The following is a 22,833-nucleotide window of genomic DNA, read 5'->3' on the forward strand; positions in this document are numbered from 1 at the left end:
TGGACTTTATCTGTGGGGACTAAAAACTGTGTCACTGCATCCTTTTTGCAATATGAATACGATGAGAAACTAAATTTTTATTTTTCTTGGCCTTATACATGGGAGTCTATGTAGTGCCTTATACATGGGAGTCTATGGACAGCCTTATACATGGGAGTCTATGGACTTCCTTATACATGGGAGTCTATGGACTGCCTTATACATGGGAGTCTATGGACTGCCTTATACATGGGAGTCTATAGTCTGCCTTATACATGGGAGTCTATGGTCTGCCTTATACATGGGAGTCTATGGTCTGCCTTATACATGGGAGTCTATGGAGGTGAAAATTAAAAAGTCCTCTACCACGGCCAAATGTGATCGCATTGTAAAACAAATCGACGTGCATCTGTATGAGGTATGGTACTATCCTTGTACCAAGTTTGAACGAAATCGCTCCAGGCGTCTCTGAGATATCTGCGTGAACGGACGGACGGACGGACGCACGCACGGACGGACGCACGGACATGACCAAACCTATAAGTCCCCCCGGACGGTGTCTGTGGGGACTAAAAACCATGGGAAAACATTACAAGATTCAACATGTTATGTCCGTATTTAGCAACCCGAAATATCCGTGTTCCTCAAGACCCTTCAAAATTTTACGTCTGCGACATCGCTTTGCAGGCAAAGAGCGGCAGCCATTTTGTTTGCTTACGTTGTTTACTATTAAATTGCAAATGTAGTTAGGGGACAATGCAATACACCGATGACGTTTATCGTGAAATATCTTGGCCGATATTCTACGGTAAACGTCACTAGGATGAGGCATATGGGCATGGGTATATGATAATGGGATATTTCATCCAACTGTAGTTTCGAATTTCATATCTTCAAACTTCCTATCTTTCTGAGCTAATAGCCTTTTGACGTTGATATTGTTGCCACCACACCTTCAAGGGAATGTTTTGATTTGTTTTAAGTCGCTGTAATCTCCCTTGTCGTAATTGGCTGGGTCATCACGTTGTTTATTCGCGAATTACAAACAGGTGCGCATTCATCAGCATATCTTTTGGAGAGAGTCTAACGACTACAGTCATTTCATGAGTCCTCTATGATTCTAACTGATTCATTAACATTTGCGCCGCAGACGGAGACACTGTGGGTCTGTCTGCATTGGTTATGAAGCACTGCATGTGTTTCAAGCTTTAAATCTTGGAACTTATATTTGCGACTTTCTAGTAGCTTCATCTAGCATGGCAGTCCATTGAAAAAGCGTTCCTCTTCTCTGAATTGTCATTTCGACATTGGTCTTAACGTTCCAAGACAAGAAATTGACCATTTTAAACCAACAATTCTCTAGTGTTTAATTAGCTCAGAACCCCCGTAAATTGTATATTTTCGGAAAACCTACATATAGGGGAACAGTTTGGTTACCATAGTGTCACCATTATTTACATAACTATCACGTGACAGGTAATTTGCATAACCTTTCAAAAATCGGTTTTCCCTATGTTTTGTTTCAATGCTTTGAGATATGTGGCTGAAATTTGTGTGAGTGCAAGCTTTCTGAAGGGTCTTCAAAAATGTGTCTCAGAATGTTTTTAAACCTTCTACAACAGTTTTTATGTCAGAAAAACTTCCAGAGCAGTGAATTTAAGCATAGTTGATTTCTTTAAAATTGTGCTCCAAAAAAGCTAAGCAAGATGTAAAAAATCTGAGACACACTTTGGAAAAGCGTTGTGACAGCTTGCATTCCAGCAAGTTTGAGTCAGATATTTTGAAGTATTGAGACAAAACAAAGGGAAAACCGTTTGTTGACAGGTTATGCAAATTACCGTGTCACGTGATAGTTATGTAAACAATGGAGACACTGTGGTTACCAAAATGTTTCCGTATATCTAGGCTTTCAGAAAATGTATACTTTACAGGGGTTCTGAGCTTATTAACCGTTAGAGAATTGTTAGATTAAAAAGGTCAAATTTCTTGTCTTGGAACCTTAAATTTGAAAACTAAATATATCAATTACAGCAGCTAGCATGTTTGAATGACGCTGTCAGATTATCTAAGAATAAGTGCATCCTAGTGTTGAAAACCATTTTCTTTCCGTATCAAGCTTGCTGAGCGTAACAATCGTCCTGTTGTAATGACAAAGCACGAGTGCTTCTGCAAGAAAACACGCTAGTTTGCATGACTAGGTCTTTCTGACACACTTGTGTCATGGACCTTCACAATGTGACCTTTATCTGTCCTCTTAGCCAAAGAAAATTCTAACTCAGAAGGTTTGTCGCCATCATCTTCTGTATTTCTAGCCTCCTGCTTTTTAATTTCTTCTCTTATAATAACACTGGCCGCGTCATTTCCAATTTTATCGAAAATGTTCTGTAGTTCCTTAAGGAGTGACATTTTGCCCAAACGAATCGATTTAACACAGAAAAAACTGAGCAACCGACTAGTTGGACTGCCTTTTCGTTCAAGATTGTGTTGTTGTAATACGGTTAGACCTAGATGATCGGCAAAGCCCTTCCAATCCCTTATCCCATCTCTGTTCACATCTAGAATTTCACACAATTGCAACCATGTTTCTGGAGATATTGTACTCCTTCCGTGAAAGTATCCAGCATCAGCCATTTCCGAACTGGATAGGACTTGCTCTGGGTTCTATTTTCAAAGAGAAGCATAAGACATGAGCAACAATTAATGAAATAAAAAAGTACAAACACGCTTGACAAAAAGAGATCCTTAAACTAATTGATGAAGCTCTACATCGTCATTTCTTACGTCGTTGTAACAAATTGTGCCGTTGCAGAGTTATGATAATTAGTATGATGTCAGTGAGGACCGATGTCATTGATACTGGTAAATTTCATTGTTGAAACATTTAGATATTGATTCTGCTAATGTGTCTATTGCCTCTAAACTAAAAGTAGAACGTTTTAGTTGTTTTCAGGCTGTTGCACAAACTACAATCTATGGTTGTGGGACCCTAAAAGGTTAGCTTTGTGTTTCTAGCAATAGATTATTTGTGCAATGTACGGGACAAAGACTGACACAGAATACTAAAATTATAAGCATGCGGGATTTCTCCTGAAATGACCAAATTTATCTTGTAAAATCTTATAAATAGAGATTATTCGAATTGGTCGAAGACCTTTTGTTTTGAATTGCACAAAATGAACTAAAATTACACAGTAAATACTAGACGGGAAAATGTAAGTAATGTTTAATAGCCCTTGAGAAGATGTACAGTGAAGTCAAGTTGCATATCACAATCTGCTTACAAGCGTCTGTTCAACACTTTGTTTATCCCTTGTCTTATATGAAGTGCACACGTAAACGGGCCCATTCTGGCTGCTCATCAGCCTGGCCCGCAATCGTGAATAAATATGTAGCATTTGGACAATTTTCTGCTGGATTATAGCATTCAACTCCCAATCAGCACCTTCTCAGTATAGCAATATGACATTAAATTGGTCCAAAAATCACTTTCATTCAAGGTAATACATTACCAGATCCATGGGACATTTGAGATTTACAAATTTAAGTAGGACCATCCTGAACCACTGATATTTAGTGGTGGTACCAGGTGTCCGGATTGGGTAAGCGTACCCTGCTAGTATGCTACACCCGTCAGGATTGGTCCCAAAATTGTCTAAATTTTGTATGAACTGATAGAGTACATGAATCACTGTATTAAGTCAAAGCCAGGAATGCTGTCGCTAATCATTTGAGTGACCGAGGTGTCATATTTGGCCACAATGTCATCATATCGACCGCAGAACTTTTTGAAAGTCCTCACGAGTCTGTGACACATACACACCATAAGCAGGTGGAGATGGAATATTACTTGATAAGTTGGGATAATTTATGATTTCAAAATCGAAATCATCCCCTTTGTCATACAGCTTAGTGTTTTGCCCATTAGTACCCACTTGCATGAACAGATCAAGATATGAAGCTGAGTTCTTACTCTCAGTTGTTTCTTTGATTTCCAACTCATCAGGGTAGATATGATGTAAGTAATTTGATATGTCTGGATTGTCTAGACTAATCAGATCATCAATATATCTGTGCGTGTTGTTAAAACGCCTTGCAAGTTTTTTAGACCCTGCTTTGTAGAGAGATTGTAGGAACTTTGCTTCATATGAATACAGAAATAAGTCAGCAAGAAGTGGTGCACAATTTGTACCCATTGGTATGCCGATAGATTGTTGGAAGGTCATACCACCAAACTTAACAAATATGTTGTTGATTAAGAAATTAAGCATGTTAATAATTTCTTCATCTGTATATCTGTGCTGGGCATCCGTGTTGTTACTAAAATAACCTGACCTATGTTTGATGATAACGTATTGGTACCTTCTACTGCCATTTTTATGCAGGAAAGCTTGTTTAACAAGAGATGGCAGCCTTGTTTTAAGTTTATTGTGGGGCATTGTGGTGTATAGTGTGGAAGTCAAATGTTCGGATTGACCTCCACTTGTTTTTCTTGAATCTTAAATCAAGCAACAAGTCCTTTGAATTTTTTTTTGGTATCCACATTTGATTCAACCCACTCGTTTCATACACTTTGTCACAATATCGAAAAAGACCATTTTTGATGGTTGTTAAAATTAAAGTCAATAATTGTGACAGATGTTTAGTAGTGCATTTGCTTGATCCTGCAATAAAGCGTTATTTGTAAGGGTTCTTGTGCAGTTTAGGTATCCAATACAACATGGGCAGTGTTTTGTCCTTCTCTTTCAAAGAAATGCCAAATTCTTTGAGCACAGATGAAAGGTTTGAAAAAATTTCTTCATCAGAAAGGGAGGAAAGAGTATAGGCTGTATTACTCTTATCTGAATGAAGATTTAATTCATCTATTATACACTGGATATAATAATTTCTACAGACAAAGATAATGTTGCTTGAAGCTTTGTCTGCAGGAACTATAACATATTCGTTGTATAAAGCATCGAGGCATGCTTTGATAGACGGTTCATTTAATACTGAGGAAGTATTTACACCTTTAGAGTGAAAACGCTGATGTGAAATATGTGATTTTAATTTATCTCTGACTTTGCTCAGCCAGTCAGAGAGGCATTCCACATCAACTTCCTCAACTGCAGCCCACTGTCTTGCATATTTTTCGGCGGCATCCATGATAATTTTGAAATTAAATTCCTAATTAATATTTTGATTTTGGTTTGGTGTTTTATCGATTGGTATCTAGAAAATTGTGACCTATGACTTGTGATCAGTTCCAACTGTTACATGTGTAAGATCACGGCCATGCAGTGACAGAATGAACCAGACACATGAGAAGAAGATAGCCAGACATTTTTCGCTGCATATCAACATTCTGTTTGATACCGATAGGGATTGAAATGTGATTCGCTGTCCCTCTTGCAGTAAGGTGGCAGAAAGTTCAACACCATTTCCTCGCCGAAAACGTCCCCTCTGTTCTCTCCCTACAACTGCAAAAATGTTCTCGTTGCCAGCTCTTTGCCAGAAAACTGTCTAGTGACCTATTTTTCCGTTGTACCAAATTATCTTTCATTGACAAAAACAAATAAAAATTGCATGCACGAGTCCTGTCAACCTTAAATAAATTAATTTACTGACGAAACACCTGAAAGGTTACAAAGAGTTGTCTACCGAGTTAAAAACTATTTGAGGAACTATTTGAGGCTTATAGAATACATAACAGAGCACACAGGACAGCTCTTCTGATACGTTACACTCTCAATAAACACCAGTTGAATGGTAGTCTGAGGCTGGCTTTACAGACAGCTGTTAGTAAATTTATCTTGCTTAACCTACACGGCACATGCAAAGAAAGCTTCCCTAGGCCTCATAACATTTTAGGAACTGTATACATGTTATATACGCTAAAAGGAACAATTATTCTATAGTGTTTGTGACACAAGTTTAGGAATGGTTCTTCAACTCAAAAATATATATCTCTGTCTCTGACTGTCTGTCTCTTTCCGTCTGTCTGTCTGTCTGTCTGTCTGTCTGTCTGTCTGTCTGTCTGTCTGTCTGTCAATCTGTCTGTCAATCTGTCTGTCTGTCTGTCTGTCTGTCTGTCTGTCTCTGTCTGTCTCTCTGTCTCTGTCTCTCTGTCTCTCTCTAAGAGCCGCTGTTACGAATCTGGTACGATAATAGGTTCTTTCAGAAAATACCGGTAAAGTGCAATATCCTCACATATACGCCTTTTGCTACATGCTTTTAATCTATGAAAATAGTTGCCAGTTAGAGGAACTTACCAAATCTGTCGTTACCTCGCCAATTCCGTGTCTCAAATGTGCAACACTTGACTCTTCTTTAACAGGCATATCTGACGGTGAAAGATAATGAGCAACACTTGACTCTTCTTTAACAGGCATATCTGACGGTGAAAGATAATGACCTCCAATTCTTTCAAACGCTTTGGCTGTACCATCCTTTTCCAGTAATAGGTCACTTCGCATCGCATCTAAACGCTTCTCGAGTGAAGCCAAGTACACGTGGTCGACAGGCCTGCTGTAAGTCTGTGGACGTGGCGTTCCACACTGGACACACATTTCGCGCATTGGCGTGTTGTTCTTTGAACAAGACAAACATGACCACCCAACCTAGAAAAGAGAGGAGATCTAAGACTGTTTGGATATTCTATTTGAGCTCGTCAATAATGTCATTAAAGAGAATCATCATTATTTGTACAATCTTGTATGAAAGATTTGCTGATGTTAAAACCTCTAAACATTGGCAAAAAGCACTAGTAATACGTTTCATAGTCACTCTAAATATACAACTCGAGATATTCAGAGTGACATCTAAAACATTTGCATGTATGCCCCTCCTACTTGAAGTCCAAAAAGTTGAATTTTGTTTTATAGAAATCGCAAGTATATGTCCGTAATAAACAAAACATTATTTCTCTTTTACTCCTTGTTATATTTTGTCGGCAGGTTTATCTGTTTCTCAATTCATTAGAAATAGGGAGTGAACTCACCTGTTGACTCAAACGCATCATGCTCTCACTATGTCGACCCGATATTGATAACTCAAGTAAACAGTCCCCAATCTTTACGGCCTGCGCTGTTACTCTATCATACGAGGAGTGTAGCACATCGAGTGTCAATGACTGATCGGATACTTTCTTCGCCAGCTGCCGTCTTTCAGCGCATATCTTTTGAACAACTTTCACTAATTCTCTAAATCTCGACAACGATTTCATGGATGATGATTTTCGGACCATTAGATTCAATGGAGCCACAGATACGCAGTGCTTTTCACTCTTCTCGACTTGTCTCACCCTTGCTGCGAGTGAGATTTTATCTTGCATAGCTGTGCAGAAAAAGCGCGTCATTTCAGTATACTTTACATGACGACCAATCATTTCATACATCTAAGCTCACATGTTCACATATGTGAGCTAATGTCGCAGCTAATGTCTGTCTGTCTGTTTGTCTGTGAGCGTAATACCTCAAAAACGGCTTACTGGATCCCAGTCAAATCTGGTATTGATTCCGTTTGAGAAATGGCAAGAAGAAATTAGCTTTGGTGGGGTGACTTGCATATTTCATGCTCATTTGCATAAGCAATGATTTTAGAAAAAGCCGATATACATTGAGAGCGTTTGCAAAGAATTGGATGAGGTTTGGTACAAATGTTGATATAAATCAAAATTGACAAAATTATTGAAGCATGTATAATGAAGAGAAATGATTAAACAGTATTGAATGTCATTAGAGTGGTTTGCTTGGAAGCTTTGGCATTACACGAACTAGTTAGACGTATCGTCCAAATCGAGGTGTTGCCAACACTGTCGGGTGCAATTAACAGCTAAGCGGTAACATGAGTCGATCATAAAAAATCAACTCGGCAAAATTTGAAACATTGTTTAGCAGGAGGTCAGACGTAGTCTAAACAACACCACCATATATGTCTAAGCACTGTCCAAGTCTTGTCACTTGCTTTCAGGTGTTGTTGTTTTGACTACAAGTAGCCTGCTGAAAGACAATGTTTTAACTTTGGCAGAGTTGATTTCACTGTGATCGACTTGAATTATTGCTCAGCAGATAATTACACTCGACAGTGTTGGCGACATCTTAAAGGCGGATCCTCCCTTTAAAAAGGTGAGAAGCTATGGCAGGGTTCATTGTGTAAGTGGACACCAAACAGGCAATACGCAGGCACATGTTCCAGAAAATGCCACTTTTTAGTTTTTTCCGGCCGCAAAAACGCAAACAGACTGCCAAGCGGTCAGTGCGAAGCTGCTGCCGATCGAACTCTGTGGTTTTATTCAAATTCTAACGCGACTGGAAGACGATTTTTTAGGAAATTCGAGCGTTGGTGGTGGGGAATCAATGACCGTTGGCGATTTGAACCGATCGTCTACCAAACACTTGTATAAACTCTGTTTGCAGGAGTAGCAAAAGGTGACAAAAGGTTGAGATCAGTTTGTGTAATCAATGTTATAGAAATCAAACATCGTTCTGGCCAAGTGTTTGATTTGGAAGAGAACTCCAGTAATGCGAGTACCTGCTGGGACTGAAAATTGCGGCTTTAATTTTGACAATATGCTACTTTGCGTAATGCCAATGCTTCAAAGCAAACCGCTGTACAGCATCATAGCTGCGAACGTATAATAAAGCGATCTCAAAATATCCCGAGTTTTCTTTGAACAAGACCCATTAAAGGCTGAAAAAAGTGTATTACACTGTCATAAGTGTCGAAAATGACATGGAAATTCAAGCGTTTTAACATCATTTTAGATTGTAAAGTGATAATACAATGACAATTGTCAAAGTATTTTTATTTTAGCAATATGCATATTTGTATACTGAATGACATTTGGAATTAGTGTGGTGGATATTGTTCACGATGTTGATCATAACACATTCAATGAAGTTACAGACAACTGCAGTATATACTGAAACACTTGAGCATTTTCAGTCTATAGCTGGTTCAAATTTCAGAACTTCAGAAGATTGTAGCAAGATTTTTCTCGACCATCATTTCTACCTAGAATGCAAGGTACTTGTAAACGTATTATGCGACAAAACTGGAACGAGAAAGATGAAGCCAAAGATGGCGACTTCTGTACTGAAGATTGTAATAAAGATTCACTCACTTTTGAAAAACCGCTCTGCCTTCTCAAAACATGACTGATCAACATTGATCACTATATGTGGATCAATAACACTTCCCTCCAGTATTGATCTTATCTCATCCGTCACAAGGATATCAGTCAGGATAATTCCAAGGTTACCAGACGTCACCCCTTCCTTAAAGGAGATTAAAGCCGAGTAGCTCTTGCATACTAATACCACTACGATGGACGAATTTATGATTTGTTTAATGTAGACTTGATGTGCCTGGAACACTTCGTCCAGGCGCTGCCGTTGGTCCTTGCAGTTTTTCGCCAGAATAGATTGAACCTCAGTCAGCAACATCATTGTAGCACTGCGGTACTCCAAACACTGCTCAGGAGAAAGATCTAGGTTCGCCGTTAGTTCTGAAAAGGGATAAATGGCACTTATTTTTTTTCAACTGCTACGGAAATTGCTCTGCAGCTGGTAAACTGATGCAATATTTCTGGCTTGAAGTAACATACAATCGTTTAGCCCAATTTTATACCAACATACTACTACTACTACTACTACTACTACTACTACTACTACTACTACTACTACTACTACTACTACTACTACTACTACTACTACTACTACTACTACTACGTCTTTCTTGTTGACATTTACTTTTGTCATTCATGACGTTTTCTGTACAATGGCGACCATCACTTTATAGTGATTTTCTTTAATTTGTATCTTTTATTTCCTTTGGTTCCTGGCAATGTAAACATTTCATTTTACAGTTTTAGAATGTAGGGACCTGTGTGAAATAAAGATATTTGACAAACTACTGCTACTGCTGCTGCTGCTTCTACTACTACTGATGAATAGTGTTTTATTTCCCGAGTATCATGATCAGCACATACTAATGCAAACTTAATTTTCGATAGCAGACAAACAAGGCGAAAAGAAGAAACAAAAAATAGTTGCAAAGCAGCAAGTCGAGTCTGTCTCAAGTGAACTCAACTTAACTTGATTACTCATGAAACTGGTTAAACTGTTCTTCACACTTAAAGAAGTATAACAGATAAAAAAGAATATATCCACACGCAGTTCAACAAACTTTGAAATTCAATATATCTTATGGAGTATTATAAAATTGTGGTTTATTATAATAGGATGATGATTAATCTATCAACTGAAACAGAATTCTTGGAAGAGGAGTGACATTGAAATACGCGACTCATACTCCCGTTCCTGTGTTAAAAGATGTGACTTATTCTGTCGTAACGATTTCAATTCTGAACGTATCTTATAATAATTATACTTCCCTTCTAGGTTTTCGCAGCCATGTACCTGACGCTGAATTCGCTTGCTTTGTGTTTCATATTTTGGAAGTCACATATATATTGTTCGTAACGAGGAACAAAGTACACTGCGGTCAAAAATTTCAAGTTGCAGCTTGAAACTCCTGTTGTTTATAGAAATCTGATATGCTAATGGTATGGATAATTCAAATGGAGTTTTTCGAGTAGCTAAGTTAATTTCTTCTCACTAATTACTTTTTAATGTGGAGTTGCACCTAACCAACACAGGTTTGTCGAAGGAATGTTTCTCATTGGAGGTAACAAGAAAACTTCCTATACTATATACTTTTAAAAGAAGAGATTCAGAATTTAAGATTAGAGTGGTACTTGAAGGAGGGAAGGTATATATTTGGGGTAGAAAACCTCAATTTTGGTATTGATGTTAAACATTAATTTAAGTCAAAACTTGACTCGAAACAAGAGTCTATGTAGAAAGAAAATGATTATTTTAGTTTGCATTATCTATCCTCATTCTAAAATGGCAGGGTTTGAAAGACTGACACTCAAAAGTGATTAAAATCATTATAAGCTACAGTTAATTGCTTCTGATTCAAAATGCAAGAACTCTATTGCCTAACAAAATAGTCGTTCTGTTATATAGTATTGAAAATAATAATGTAAAGTTTTTTGGCAGGTATCGCAAGCTGGTAGATAAATACAATATCTCTCTTCGACAAATGATCACTGATGGCATCGGTGACAGTGGCCCTTAGTTAGTGACCACTACCTATCTGACTTATAGATTGATATATGGCGGGTGCCACATGTGGGGCAGGATGCGCTTACTATTTTCGAAACACCTGACATCACTTCTTGGTCTTCTGGCCAGAGGTCCATATATCTTTCTTTCATGAATATGACTTTGTTTGTGTACCGTCTATTTACTGTCTGTTCTGTGCTGTTTTGTGTCTATGTTTACAACTATTGTCTTGCGAATTCCGACCTACTGTCATTGGATTATGGATTGGTATGATTGCGACTATTTCTCTACATTTGACAAACCCAGCTAGAGTGGAGCTGAGTGTTTTGAGATCTATAACTTGGGAGAAAAGTGAAGCCAGGAAGTGAGTTTATTTGCGTAAATTTGCCTAAATTTACGCCTAAATTTACGCCTTTTTCTCCCACAACTTAACTTACGACTGGTTGACAAGCGAAAAAAGGAACGAACTTAACCAATAAATCTTAGGTTCACAAATTTAATGACCTTTGCAAAAAAGTGATTTTGAGCGAACTACGCTGTGTTTCTTGCTACGCCACCTAAATATGGTGAATTTCATGCAATTGTTGGCGGATATCGCGCCCCACTCCCAATCTGCACATGATATTATGTAGAGAGAAATGAAAATCATTTTCTAGTTAAAACAGATCGTCTTGGAGTCCATTGACAAAATATCAGCAAGATCGAGAAGTATAGTTACGCTTTGCTCGAAGCAGTGAATTTTCGTATATTTTTTGTTCATTTTCATCCCTTCCAGCGATTTGAAAACTTATGCGTTTGGGATTCTACCCTTTTAAATCTCCTTACATGACTTTTTCCAACTTTGTATAAAATTTACATGAGTTTTGAATGCAAGAGCGGCTGCTCATTTGCTTGGAGGAGGGTAGATGTCTCCTTTTGCAAGGGCCTCATAACCAATAAAAATATGTCTTCATTACATGCCTGTTAACGGCAAAAAATATTGAACTTTTAGCTAAATGGCGATGTATTACCTACGTAATTTGGTTAAAATTATCTATATGAAAAGGCTGTCATGTAGAAGGATTTAAAATTACAAAGTGCAAATTAAACGTTTACATCATGGCTCACGCAGAAGTAGTCGAACGGAAAAGGAACAAAAAGACTAGAAAACAAGGTCTGACGGTGGTGCGTCCGACACTTTAGCAAAATGCTGAGCAAGGCACTTTACTCCTCATTGCTTAGTGTATATATATATATATATATATATATATATATATATATATATATATATATATATATATATATATATATATATATATATATATATATATATATATATATATATATATATATATATATATATATAAACATGCCCCCAGAGGTGTTTGTGTGTGTAGCTTTACTCAAGCGATGGGGGGGGGGGCATTAAATTTTTGTCATCTTCAAAGGAGGGGGGTCATCAGTTTTTGGTGCAATGGGCAGGGGTTCACTTATTTTGACCGATGCGTAGGAAGAATTTGCCGGCCCACCCCCGGCCATAATAACTGAACGCTCCCTTATTATTACTGAATATTTCAGGAAAATTATATTTTTTAAATCTTTTATGGCTAAATTGAGGGATTTTCTTTATTTTTATGGCGAAATTAAACGTGACATCGTCATTACATCGGAGAAAGCCAAAGCTAAATCACAGGCGACCAAGACACTATTAATAAGCTTATTATTGAGTTTTTCTCAGTTTTCTCTATTAGTTCCTCTCCCTTTCTTCATGCTCTGACTGATCGTAGTAAATGAAATAAATGACTATATAACCGAGCCTCTTGACTCTTTATTTATTTTACATCCCATTACAAGGACGTTTATCTTTCATATACACACATCTTGTAATTGATTAGTCAACACAATTAATTCTGCTAATCCTTGGACTTATCAGGGATTTTATGGGCTGGTCAACGTCGCGAAAGATAGGAAAGGTTACTAAGACTCCTTTTTCATTTACATCTCTATCTTTCCAATGTTGACCAACCCTTCGACGCGGAAGGCTCTCTACTGTCCAAAAAACACTCTCTTGTGAATGAGGAGAAATCTGCCGTGTTTTGACAAACCAGGCAATAACACAACTCATTGCCAGTCCCAAACTGTACTTTCTACCGTACCAAGCAGGATCGTTGTTAAACAACACTGATAGGTTTATTGCAATGCTTTGTTTTCCTGTGTAGGTATAGGATCATCCTAAGTTTCACAGCCGACCGAGGTAGGAAAACATCAAGGAATAAGTTAGCCGAATGGAATTATCAGAAATAATTAGGGAAGCAACTTGCCAAACGGCAACCGATGGCGGAGCCGCTGACACAAGTATACAGCAGTCACTGCTATAATAATTAGTCACTGCTATAATAATTATGATGTAATTCTCGGTGCAATAGGTGTCAGTTTAACAGCAGTTGGTTTATATCATTCGAAGGGCATGTTTGCCGGTGAGCCTGACCGCTGCCACTTCGGGAACCTCTAACGGAAGTCGGGCAGCATGCAAAATATGCCATGAAATACTTATATTTTTTAGTCTTCATGTACAAAAGTAGATACAAAGACAGTGGTATAACACACGTTATGATGGAGTGATCATGGCTGGATTAACGGTTTTGTATTCAATGGCTTCTGAAATTATTAATAAAGACAAAGGTTGGGAATCAAGGACAATAATCACTCAATAGGATCGGAGTCTTAAACTAGCAGAGGCCGGCAGCTAGTGTAGATGTTGCAACAAAAGATTTTCTCGAGCACAGTTCCAAAAGAACCTAACATAAAATGTAGCCGTGGCAGCGATAGACATGATTGGTCTAGGTCTAGGGCCAACAGCTTCCAAAGATAGTTCAGTTCTTTCACAAAAATGGGCAGGGCATGATGATGGCGAAAGAGAAAGGCATAACTGACTCTCAGAATACTGTTGATGGAGATACTTTTCAAGCTGGCGGACTTGCCATACAGAAATCTTAGTTACATAGCATAAGCCGTGTTCAGTGAAAAGAATACTAGTACGTGATTAAAGTTTTTCGCGGGCCATAGTGATATGTGTGGCCTTTTATAGAATTAGAAATGCTGTAAGCTTCAAAGGGCAAAAATATATGTACTTTAGGCAAATTCGTAATATCTCTACAACAATAATGTCAGTTTTGTCAGGGCATGTCAGAAGCTCAAAATTTTAAAAAGACTTGATTTATTCCAGAGTGCGGAAGATGACAATCATCTCCATCATATGCAAAAAACCTAGATTGATATGTTTATATTAAAACGAAGACGGTTTGGAGTCCGTCAAAATTTTTTCAACTGTCATTGAGTCTCATTGTAAACATGCGTGCAAGAATAGCTTAGAAAGGAAAATCTTGCTCTGAGTTTTTAGTTTATCATCGTGGATATTTCGAGCAATGGTAAACTTCCGTCAAATCTCAGAATAATATTTCCTCACTACTATCACGAACAAAATCAATTGCTCTGCTTCTGACAGCGACATTGTGATGTATTGATTGGTATGTCTGTACGGTCTTTTCTGTTTCATTATCGCTGTCGCATCGGTCGTGTCGCCCATTCATCAGCTCCATATGTGTTCACAGTTTGCCGGATCAGTCACCTCTGTATCGCCGCAACATCGCCACTGCCTAGCCTCTTCAGAACCATACAGGGAATAAAAGTTGCACAGCTGATTTGCTTTGCATATATAGCAATAAGCCATTAATGAGAAATGTGACCAAAGGTTTTCACATCAAAACACGATTCCCGTCATCATAACTTCGAGACATTAAAACCGAGAGTAGTCAGCATTTCGTACGCTTATAAATCAACGTAGAGAAGAGTTACATTTCCATTCGCTGGTTTCGAAGCCAATGATATGTGTGAAAGAGTAGTTGTTGCTTTAATATACCATGTAATCAATACACATTCGGAGTAATTTGCATGAAAGAGGTCTCTTGCCGATTTATTCGCCACTTCAAACTTTGCAGCCATGCATTCGCGTTAGCATTTTCTAACCTTGTCGTGACACATGTAACTTTTAGCCCTGGCATGTGGTTGCAATAGACGTTAGAACAGGCTTGGAACTAATTTGGGATAATTGGATCTTCATACTTTTCAAATTTCTCAAAAGTATTATGTGCCCTATAGCTGAATGTTGCAATATTACTAATTACTCGTAAAAACAAGTGTGTAACCTAAAAAGAAAAGTAGATGAGGTTACATTTGCAGATTAAATCTACATTACTTCACCATCAAATTATCCCGATTTAGTTCCACCGTGTTTTAGACAATTGTCTGAGAAGGAATAGTACCCTAGTTTTCGGCGTACCCGGCGTGGTTTAAATGTTTTATTTCACTCCGTTTCCCTTTTCACCATCATTGGCAAGAGTTGTAGTACGTTTGACTCGATCAGCTTTCTATGAATAATACCTCAACTTCCAACTTTTCATTTTATATCAAGGCTATGATCGTCACTCTATGGAATCATTGTGGGAGTAACCATGTAATGAAAGTTAGAATGGATGCTTTATGCATGATATTACTTGTACTACAACTTTCAGTGCTTTGGCTCTATTTATTACGGTTATAATCTGCAACGGTATATTAACTTCTGGAAAGTTGATAATTGTCGAATTTAATAGGAAATCAACACTACCGAAATACTTTTACCAGTCGAATTATAAGTTCAAATGCGTAATAGAGTACGTGACAATTACGCCTTTCACGCAAGACATATGTTTCTCACGTTGAGAGTGCTTCAAAGCGTGCAGAGTACTTTATGTAAGGTCAGATTGTCTATGGTCTCTACATCGCCAAATGCGTATTTTCGAAAATATGCCGTATGTTACAAATAAAAAGATCAAACAAATCAAACTTATGGGTCAAGTCTATATCAAAGCCGCCTTGATTAAAAGCAGTCTGTGACACGTCATGATCAATCACTTGATGGCCAACGCGAATTGAACTTGCAATCATGTGTCAGTCCTTGACCAATTAACTCCGAGGCAGGCAGGTAACATACTCCAAAGACGTTTAGTGCATCAATCTGCGTTTGTAAAATTAAAAAATGATGTCGTCGATGGCAAGAACGTTTGTCGAAGAGGATAATTTCTAACAAGACGATGGCTACCAATGTTTGAATAGTCTACTGCTCCCTTGGGCCTTTGTTGGGCTAGAAGTGTCTCGAAAAAATGGAACGATTCACATTATATTAACCTCTGACCCCTCGACGTCAAAAAGCTTTCTATACCGCGGCCCCGAAATGGTTCATTGACATGAACTTGTAAATTTCGACACATTTATATAACAGATCGATCACTATATTCAACAACTGAACGCACAAGAACAAGGATCACGGTACCTCGTTCATGGTCGTTCACGAGGACACTAAATCGACCCGAGTCTGTCGCTGTACTTTTTACTAGTTTTGAGAACTTTACCTGTTACTTTGAAGTGCTGTAGCCTCTAGAATGGCAGAGGTTGTCTCAGACTTTTGCAGTTATTTTGCTCAGTCGATGAAAACAACTGTACCGTTGCGGCAAGTAACTTATGTGCTGACAATTTTTTGAAAACTGACAGACTCACCCGACGATTGTCTCTCGACAAGATCGTGTGCCCATTCGGCTACATTGTAAACTTAGTCCAATTTCATGTTGACCGACGAGAAAAGATCGAATGAGTATTAAGATAAATGGCGTTCCTTGTGACTTATAGGATTCGCTGTTATTGTATAGCAGTTCATCTATCGTATTAAACGCTGAGTTGTTAATGAAAAACAGTATAGGACAATATAACACGTTCTAGGTTTTAAATGAATGTTTAGATGCAAGCTCTCGCATCCTGGTTCTCCTCGCATTTGATTGTATATTTCAATTTTAGGTTTATTTGTTAGTAATACTATACAATCGTGGACCACTCAACGTTTTACTTCCATAATTTTTAATTAACTACCAAACTCATTCCAAGCTATAATCAAATACCCACTAGTGCTACACTTACCAAAATAACCTCTTCCGAGAAGCTTCTCAATGTCTGGTAAACTTTTACTTCTCCTGCTTTGAAGTGAATGACTTGTATCTGAAATATCAAATGAACGAATGGCTGTAAAGAAGACTCTAACTCTTAATATTTCAGGCAACGGCGACTATCTCCTACATGACCACAGGATGACAAGTTTTTGTCCTCAGGGCGCTTCTTGCCTTTGATTCACCCTCGATCGACGTATCTTCCAGTTTACTTTTAATAACGTTCAATGAATATTCCTCTCACAAACTTGGAGTCTTTCAAACAATTTTTATCACGATCGTCTCCTAAAATTCTGTTGAAAACCGCAAACTGGTTGCCATAATGACGCATTCGACCATCACAACCTTAACGGTTAGGTGGATAAGTCTATGCATCTTTTGAAACGTGCAGTTATGTCTTTAAACTTCTCAGTGTCACAAACCCTGTAGGTGATTCATCTTAAATACTCTGAAAGGGAAGAGTCAGCCGCTTCAATAAGGTCTGCCTCGCAGTTTTAAATATCAACTTCATTTTCATTTTCATTCATTCATTTATTCTCAACAACTCTATAGAATAGTCTTGGGTAACTGTCGAAATTCTATCTGACTTCAAAGGAGCCATCTGGGATAATGACTTACCTTGGTTGCGCTTTTGATAATTCCGCAGTTTTTCGACAAGAGGAGGTAGATTTAATTTCTTGAATATATTAATGAGATATCGGACATTAGTATCCGTTATCTTTCCCATATTGTACAGTTCAATTATCAATTCGTGAGGCTTTTTCAATTTTTCCAGCTTCTGGTCAGGAACAACTCTCCAGCACAGTATTTTGACCTGATCAAAAGTATCTAATCACAGACATCATGTTTTGTTAATGAGGAGACACTGGTTTGTGTTAAAGTCAGTGTAATTTTTCCCTCACTAACACCTGTGAATTTTCTCTCTCTCTCTCTCTCTCTCTCTCTCTCTCTCTCTCTCTCTCTCTCATTCAAAATTAGTGACTATTGCAACATCTAGGTTTATCGTGGAAGCGAAAGAAGGCAGAAGCTAAATGTTGCACTTTTGTTATTGCATTACAAAGCATATTAACAAACGTTATGCTCGGGTTTCGAACTCATCATCACGTGGTTTTGGAGAACTCGGTATATATGTTATGGCAAAGTTTGCATGTATCGCACCAGTTTTACTCCATTAACGCCGGGTGACATTGCTCTTAAAATAGTTAATCAAAATACTTTCTTCGACTAAAGCAAGCTATACTGCTTTAAATTCCTGCTCTTGTATTCGTATAAATGTTGATAAATGCTGTATTCATTTCGCAAGGCTGGTCTGATCATTCGTCTTAAGCGAAAGGAAGGCACTGCGGTAGCCTTTAATTACCAAGTATCGGCAAATCAGCTAGTAGGTTTCAGATTACAGAACAAAATGTGTAATTGAAATAAATTTATCCGTAAGTAAGGAGTAAACAAGATTTCTACCACTCCATCGCTGTTAATTCAAAAAGAGATGAAGAGTGATAGAATGGAAAATGACCCAACATAGATATAACAATGATCCTTACTCAAACTTATATTGATTTCAAAATATTTTGATAATCTTACTCCTTCGTCATTCTGTACCTCATACTAACAACTCACAGACAATTTTATTGAACCTAGAAGTAGAGATGGGATCCTGTTTTGTCTTCGCTTTGTCCTTTGTATTTGCCTTTCTTTGTTTCTCGCCTCTTTCTCTAATAGTCCGTTTACCAGGTTCCATGGTACATTTCGTGCAAATTCACGGCATTTGTGACTGATGCTACTCTTGCCTATACATTTGTCGCCAAATAAAAGACATGTAATTAAACTTTTTAAGACTATGATTTGCATTGCTGGTTAATGTAATACAATTTCTTTACCACAAAATCACGGTTTGTTTCAAATGCTTAGCAGTATACATAGTTTCAATCCTCCACAACAATGCATTATGCAATAATCAGGGATGCACGCACGAATGAATTAAACAGCTATTTTAAGATATTACGAGCCCCTTAGACGTTTGACTAAATCCCTTTGAAGCACCCCTCGAAAAAGATTAATGTAGTTCTCTCTGTTCCTGTCATGCAAAATAACAGTCCAATGTGCTTCTGCCACCGGACCCCAGCTACACGCATGTGTGTTTCTACTTAATTATGGTCAAACAATAACCGACACTTAGCTTACCATCATCAATACTTCTAGAGATATCCAATACCAATTCGTTGAATGGATGTAAGCTATCAACGCCATCTGACGAAGACGACGAATCATCACTGTAGCTGCTGAGACTACTCCCGGCCATTGTCTCCATTTCAAGGTGAATTTGACACTGCCAGCTGACCTGGAGAAGCACCAGAGGACTTTAAATACAGTGGTACAAGACCATCATCTGCCAGCGCACATAAACAGGACTACTGGTCTACAGGAAGCAGAAATACCTGCAGCATTATTACATAGTATTGCCCTTTTTGTTAACAAGATTCCTATTTAATTCAGTAACAGTCTTTTACCTTATCAGCTTGATAACCAAGGAGGATATAGAATCTTTTGACAGTCATGGGGCATTCAATAAGGTTTATGCTTTTGGTATTATTGTTGTTTTGCAGCAACACGCGATTGTGCAGATTCTTCACATGAGACAGCTTATGTTACATTGGACAAGTTATATTGTATTTGTGTATTTTGGCATGAAAGTCCCCATAGATGCAGTTAAAAGGTACGGTGGGGTTTGGCTCTACCAATCCTCTTGTACTGAGTCATTACTCCAAATCAACGATATTGTATTATGGTGTACGTAGGCATGTAAATTTAATTTGCTACAGACTGACCCCAGTCGCTTGGCTTTTCTCAGCAGCAGTTACTGGCTTGCCAAGCAAAGGCATTCACCCGATGATCTACATGTATGCAACAGCCTGCCCCTTACGCGACAGTCTGTTAAAGTTTATTCCTTCAATTTATTCTGTTTTGATATTTATATGCCCACAGACTTTGAGCAAGCCTATTTGCTGTCAAAATCCGACATCGTCAAAGGGCCGGTGGATATTTTGTCACAAAGTCGTCACATACTGAATAACTCATTGGAAATGGTAGAATTGAATTCGTTAAAAGTTCGCAGGCAAGTGAACTGCCATTATATTACCATGCCCTGCCCATCGCATTTTGATTGGTCGAGCGGAACCATGTGACAGACCACAAATACACAGTAATGGTTTGTTTACATGCCCGTGAATATGAATACTAAGATTAACAACTCAAAGTATCTTAACTTTACAGCTGAAACGTAAATCATTATCAATAACAAAATAAAATGGAGCACTTGTGAGCCAAGTTGAGATACTTTTTCTGAAAACATCTCCGGATTTGCCAATTTTTTACAGCGCGCGTGACAATGCGTTGCGTATTGCCCAGTTTTGGGGCCCAGTTGTCGTTCGCTTGGGAATTTTTCGCAAATTTTGATGGTTTTCTTGGGTTCGTTGATAATATAATGGAAACAACAGACCTCGCCTTGACCATTAACGTTTATTTATGGGCGCGGGCTCGAGAAAAGCCAAAATTAACGGGCCCGGCAAGCCTCGCCCGTTAATTTTTGGCTTCTTCTCGCCCCAGCCCATAAATAAACATTAATGGTCTGCGCGTCGCCCGTTATTTCTATACTATTATTTGTATTTGCCTCGTGATGCTACCCTGTACGGCTACAAGATAGAACCATGTCTCTATTTTTATACACATTTCCAATGTGGTTTACAAGGAGCCTTTTCATGGTCATTATAATGTCCGGAATCACTGCTCAGACACGCCTCAACACAAATCAGTTAAATCTAGCACAAATACAACACAACATGACGAAATGCTGTTATTATACAAATATATCAATTGCCAATATTGAGATATGCCTAAAGCAGAAGTCAAACACAGTGTCAATGACACTTGGTTCACATTGTGTTCGATGTAGCAGGCCAGAGTGAGTATTCTTAACAAAGTTCACTCCTAAGAACATGCATACCAAGTTTCAAAGCAATCGGACGAATGGTTTCAGAGACAGAGAAAATGATGTTTGACCAAAGATGGGGAAAATATCCCCAAAAATACAACTATGAAAATCTCACCACAATATGAAGACACTCATCTAAGGTTGCCTATAGGTACATGCATACCAACTTTCAAAGCAACAATAATAATTAATTCAGATAAATGATTTTGTGACCAAAAATGAGAAAATTTTTCGCATAATTACAAATATGAAAATTTCACCACAACTTTAATAAATCTGCCAGAAAACAAACCTGGGATCAAGAGTACAGAGTTTTAAGGCAATCCAACGAGAAATTTGGGAGAAAATACTTTTTTTGACCAAAAATAGGAAAACTTGCTCCAAATTACAAAAGTAAATATTTCACCAATATTTCAAACAATCTTACAGAAGCCAACTCTAGAATCATGCACACAAAGTTTCAAGGCAATGGGACGAGTGCTTTCAGAGAAGAAGATTTTATGACCAAAATGGTGAAAAAATTGCCCTAAAAATACACCTATCAAAATTTCACCGCAATTTGAACAAATTCAATTAAAGTCACCATAAATAAGCTGCATACCAAGTTTCAAACAAATCTGACCTTTGGTTACAGAGTTTAAGTAATTTGCTGGATTTTCCCTTCCTCCCTCATTTGCATATTTCGGCAATGGCATGTTCATTCGAACAAAGTCACATCTCCACCCCTGGGTGTACCTGTACACTAAATACTTACATGGTAGGTGCTGCGGTTTTGTAGTTTTTTATGTGGACACACACACACACATACACACATAATTTACATACATGCATACATACATACAGATGTCGCCGGCCTATCATATAAGCTCTCTTTGGTTTATATACATATACCAAATGTGAGCTGGAAATTGGCTGAATGTCACCTTGTTTAATGAACATTTCGTCATAGTAGATATTCTATCTGTCAGGTGGTGTTTTGCTTTTAATTATTAAGCGTTGCAGGAGCGAATATTAGACAAGACACACCTTTGAATACGAACCAAAGGGGCTTATCCTAGGGGTCTCTAGTCATGTCTTACCAATTCATTCCTACCAATCTGTAGGTCTCTTGCATTAATACTAACGCTGACTGTGTCCATTACTATTCATTGTGCCCTCAGCACAAATTTAAAATTGTTCAGCATACACTTTTACACCAGTGCGTTTCATATTATATTCCAATATGGTCAACATTGGCCTATTTGTTTCAATATTTTTATTTCTGAAGCAATTAATCTTTTGTTTGTGGTCGTTTTGATTTATTTCACTGCAGGACCAAAAAAGGCACACGCCACAAGTGAAACAATCAGAAGCCTAGTTGCTCAGAATATGTAATGTATGTAGGTTAAGCGAAAAAAATGTTGATTATACTTGTGGAACCTGTGCCCCTTTACAATGTTTATGTTGTTGCCACGTGCATTTGTTGAGTTCTTTTTTCCGATTATTGCTGCCAAATTCCTGGTTTAGTCTGTAATTTGTAAATATGGTTTCGGTTTACACAAAGCCTGCAAAGCTCGACAATCACATGTGTACTCACAGTATTGGCGTTTGCTCAAAATATATGTTGTGGATACGCTATGGTGGCAAAGTTAGACTTTGAGCCTATTGAAGTACTATATATTACTGGATTTAGAATATGCTGTCAAAAATGTCAACAGCAATCTCATCGCTAAACGCCATGCACTAACACATTCATCGGTGTCTT

At 38.0% G+C, this 22,833-nt stretch overlaps 1 protein-coding gene across 1 annotated transcript; it reads right to left on the reverse strand.

The window, feature by feature from the left end:
- Positions 1 to 6,913: 6,913 nt before the first annotated feature.
- LOC139118048 (uncharacterized) lies at positions 6,914 to 22,228 on the reverse strand. Its single transcript, XM_070681344.1, has 6 exons — positions 22,169 to 22,228; positions 19,283 to 19,439; positions 17,720 to 17,929; positions 17,076 to 17,153; positions 9,080 to 9,463; positions 6,914 to 7,290 (listed from the first exon to the last, which is right to left on the reverse strand). The coding sequence occupies exons 1-6, from the start codon at positions 22,226 to 22,228 to the stop codon at positions 6,914 to 6,916; spliced, it is 1,266 nt and encodes a 421-aa protein (XP_070537445.1).
- Positions 22,229 to 22,833: the final 605 nt, after the last annotated feature.

This window comes from Ptychodera flava, chromosome 19 (genome assembly GCF_041260155.1).
Source record: "Ptychodera flava strain L36383 chromosome 19, AS_Pfla_20210202, whole genome shotgun sequence".
Taxonomy (NCBI): domain Eukaryota; kingdom Metazoa; phylum Hemichordata; class Enteropneusta; family Ptychoderidae; genus Ptychodera; species Ptychodera flava.